Raw genomic sequence first — 3,149 nt, forward strand, 5'->3', positions numbered from 1 at the left:
ACCGGCGATCGCGGCGCGGTGGTCCGTGTCGGCGCCGCCGCCCGCCGCGGCGGCGGCGCGTCCCGCGGCGGCGCCGAAGAAGCGGCCCGCGCCGGCGCCGCGCGCCGCGCCGAGCAAGCGGCCCGCGCTGCCCGCGTGCCTCGCGCCGCCGCCGAAGCCGAAGCCGCCGCCCGACGTGACCATGGGCACGCTCTTCGGCGACGAGTCGGACGACGACGACGGGTAAGAGATTTTGGTTACGCGTCCTGGAGAGGCGGTCCAGAGCTTCAATGTGGGATTATAGGCCGGGCACCTTCTGGGCGTCGGAGACGGTGTAGATCGTCGTGCAGGAGCTCTGTGATGTCGAACCGCCCGGCGGAACACAGCGACGGTGATCGGTCGACGCGAAACGCTGCGCATGGTCCCGGAAACATGCGTTTTCGGGCTATTTGAGGCGCTCTGGAGCCGAAACCACATCTTACACGCCGATATCGCACCCGGGAGCCACGCCAACGCCTTCGAGGGCTTGCCCCGCGTACCCAACGCCTTCGAGGAGCGCCAGCCCAGCGTCTCCGCCCGGAATCGCACCGCGGACTGCGTCCTCGGCGTCGACGCGTCGTAGCCCGTCGGGCATTCGCGAGTCGTCGAAATTTCGTCGCGCGGCCAGAAACTGCGTAGCACCATCGACGCGCACTACCATGAGGAGCTCCCTGTTGAAAAAGAGTCCGCAAATTTTCCGATCCGCCGCCGGACGGCCTCCATCGCTGTTTTCGCGTCTCCGAGCACCCCGCCGCAGACGCGCGCGCAGGCGTCGACGGAAGCTCAAAAGCTGGTCAGAGGTACCTCAGAGCACGACTTCGACGGCGCAATGCGGGCCGCAGCCGTCGGAGCCGGTCCGGGCGCGCATGGCGCAGCGCCAGATCTGGTCGAGCTCTGGTGCACCACCGATCCGGTAGTGATTGAAGGGCTTCCAGTCGAGCAGGGCAGCGATGGCGTTCGTCGCGCGCTCGTTCAATGCCTGGGCCGCGGCTAATCCGGTCTCCGCGGCGTGCTTCTTCGGCGGCGGCAAGAACGTCGGCGTCGACGCCTGCGTGCAGCTCGCGACGGCGGGCGGCGACGTACGACAGATGGATCTGCGGCGCTCGGCCTGCTTCCTCGCCTTTGGCACGCTCTGGATCGGCGGCGCGCAGTACTACATTTTTAACAAGCTGATCCCGCGGCTCGTGCCCGCCATCAACGCGCCGAACCCGACCTTTGCCACCGCTCTGAAAGCCGGCGCGTGGGACTGGGCCGTGCACATGCCCCTCTTCTGTCGCGGACCGGCGTCGGGCGAAAAGGAGACCTTTTCTCGCGCGATCGACGCGCGTAGATCTGCCCGTCTTCTACTGCGTCCGCGAGGTGGCCACGAAGCCGGAGCTCGGCGCGGACGCGATCCCGAGCGGCATCGCGTGCTGGCGGGAGAACATCCTCGTCGACTCGGTCAAGCGCGGCGGCCGCGTCCAAAAGACCTTCGTCCTGGAACCGCGTCGTAGGTCGACGATGATCTTCGGGCCGGTGCAGACGCTCAACTTCTGGCTGATGCCGACGCACCTGCGCGTCCCGACGGTCGTCACCGCCGCCATCGTCTGGACGAGCCTGCTCTCGATGAGCCGCGGCGACCGGTCCAAGCAGGGCGAGGGGTAAGTTCCCAGAGCCGGCGGGCTATGTTAGCCGCTTCGGCTTAGACGCGGCAGGACTCCGGATCCTGAAGGCACAGTAGGAGTAGCAAGACACCAAGGGCCCCGGCCTGCGACGACCGAGGTGTAGCAACGTAGAGCACGTCGCGGCGGAGGCGGCAGACTCTCGGAGGTCTGCAGCGGCGACGCGGAGAGTGAGCGGCGGCCCCGGCGCCGTCTGCGGGGTGCTTCTGCGCGCGCTACTCCGAGCACACGTAGCCCCGCAGCTCCGTGTCGGCGCGACGCTGACGCAGTAGCCGGGCAGGTCCGTCGACAGATCGTCGCCGGCGCTGGCCGGGCCGCTGGCCGGCCCCGCGCGGTCCGCGTCGCCCTCGGCGCGCTCTTTGCCGTCGAAGCGCCGGCGCCGTGGCGCCGGCGAGGGCGCGTCTCGGCGTCGTCGACGACGCCCTGGTCGCGCGAGAACGGCGTAGGCGGCTGCGTCGACCGCGACCGGCCGCGGCGAGCACCCCCGGCCGTGCCCTTGTTGCACCGAGGCGTCAGCGAGATTTCGTTCAACGTCTGGCCATCTGTTTGACCTTCCACGCTCACCGCACACTCGCCACGCGTCATACTCACACCTCGTACCTCTCTCGTAGCCTCCCGGCGTCCCAACAAGTCCCCCCCCCCAAAAGCCCCGCTTTTTACGACCCCTTTTCGCTCCGCCCACGCCATCCCCAAAAAAAACGTTCCCCACGACCGCGATCGCGCCCGTCCGCCCCCGGGGGGAGGCGTCACCCCCCGGGGCGCGGTCGTCGTCGCCCCGGGGGGCGGCGGTGGCCCGCCGGCGGCGTGATCCGCGGCGGGCACCTCGACGACGGCGAAGAGCGACTCGCTCTCGCGCGGCGCGGCCGGCGGCCGGCGCGCCGGGACCCGCTCCGCTACGTCTTCGAGTCCTCGGTGCACGTCAAGCGCATGGAAGCCCGGCCTCCGACCTCGCGGCCCGCCGGCGGCGTGATCCGCGGCGGGCACCTCGACGACGGCGAAGAGCGACTCGCTCTCGCGCGGCGCGGCCGGCGGCCGGCGCGCCGGGACCCGCTCCGCTACGTCTTCGAGTCCTCGGTGCACGTCAAGCGCATGGAAGCCCGGCCTCCGACCTCGCGGCCCGCCGGCGGCGTGATCCGCGGCGGGCACCTCGACGACGGCGAAGAGCGACTCGCTCTCGCGCGGCGCGGCCGGCGGCCGGCGCGCCGGGACCCGCTCCGCTACGTCTTCGAGTCCTCGGTGCACGTCAAGCGCATGGAAGCCCGGCCTCCGACCTCGCGGCCCGCCGGCGGCGTGATCCGCGGCGGGCACCTCGACGACGGCGAAGAGCGACTCGCTCTTGCGCGGCGCGGCCGGCGGCCGGCGCGCCGGGACCCGCTCCGCTACGTCTTCGAGTCCTCGGTGCACGTCAAGCGCATGGAAGCCCGGCCTCCGACCTCGCGGCCCGCCGGCGGCGTGATCCGCGGCGGGCAC

The 3,149-nt window shown here is 71.1% G+C and overlaps 1 protein-coding gene across 1 annotated transcript in view; it reads left to right on the forward strand.

Annotated features, from left to right (window-relative positions):
- Positions 1-968: 968 nt before the first annotated feature.
- AURANDRAFT_68429 (hypothetical protein) overlaps positions 969-3,149 on the forward strand; it is a gene marked incomplete at both ends in the record, with an annotated part of 14,366 nt that continues 12,185 nt past the window's right edge. The window contains 2 exons of the mRNA XM_009044115.1: positions 969-1,290; positions 1,349-1,602. Coding sequence (XP_009042363.1) covers positions 969-1,290; positions 1,349-1,602 — 576 coding nt within the window. The remainder of the gene's footprint in view (positions 1,291-1,348; positions 1,603-3,149) is intronic.

This window comes from Aureococcus anophagefferens (assembly GCF_000186865.1).
Source record: "Aureococcus anophagefferens unplaced genomic scaffold AURANscaffold_139, whole genome shotgun sequence".
NCBI classification, from domain to species: Eukaryota; class Pelagophyceae; order Pelagomonadales; family Pelagomonadaceae; genus Aureococcus; species Aureococcus anophagefferens.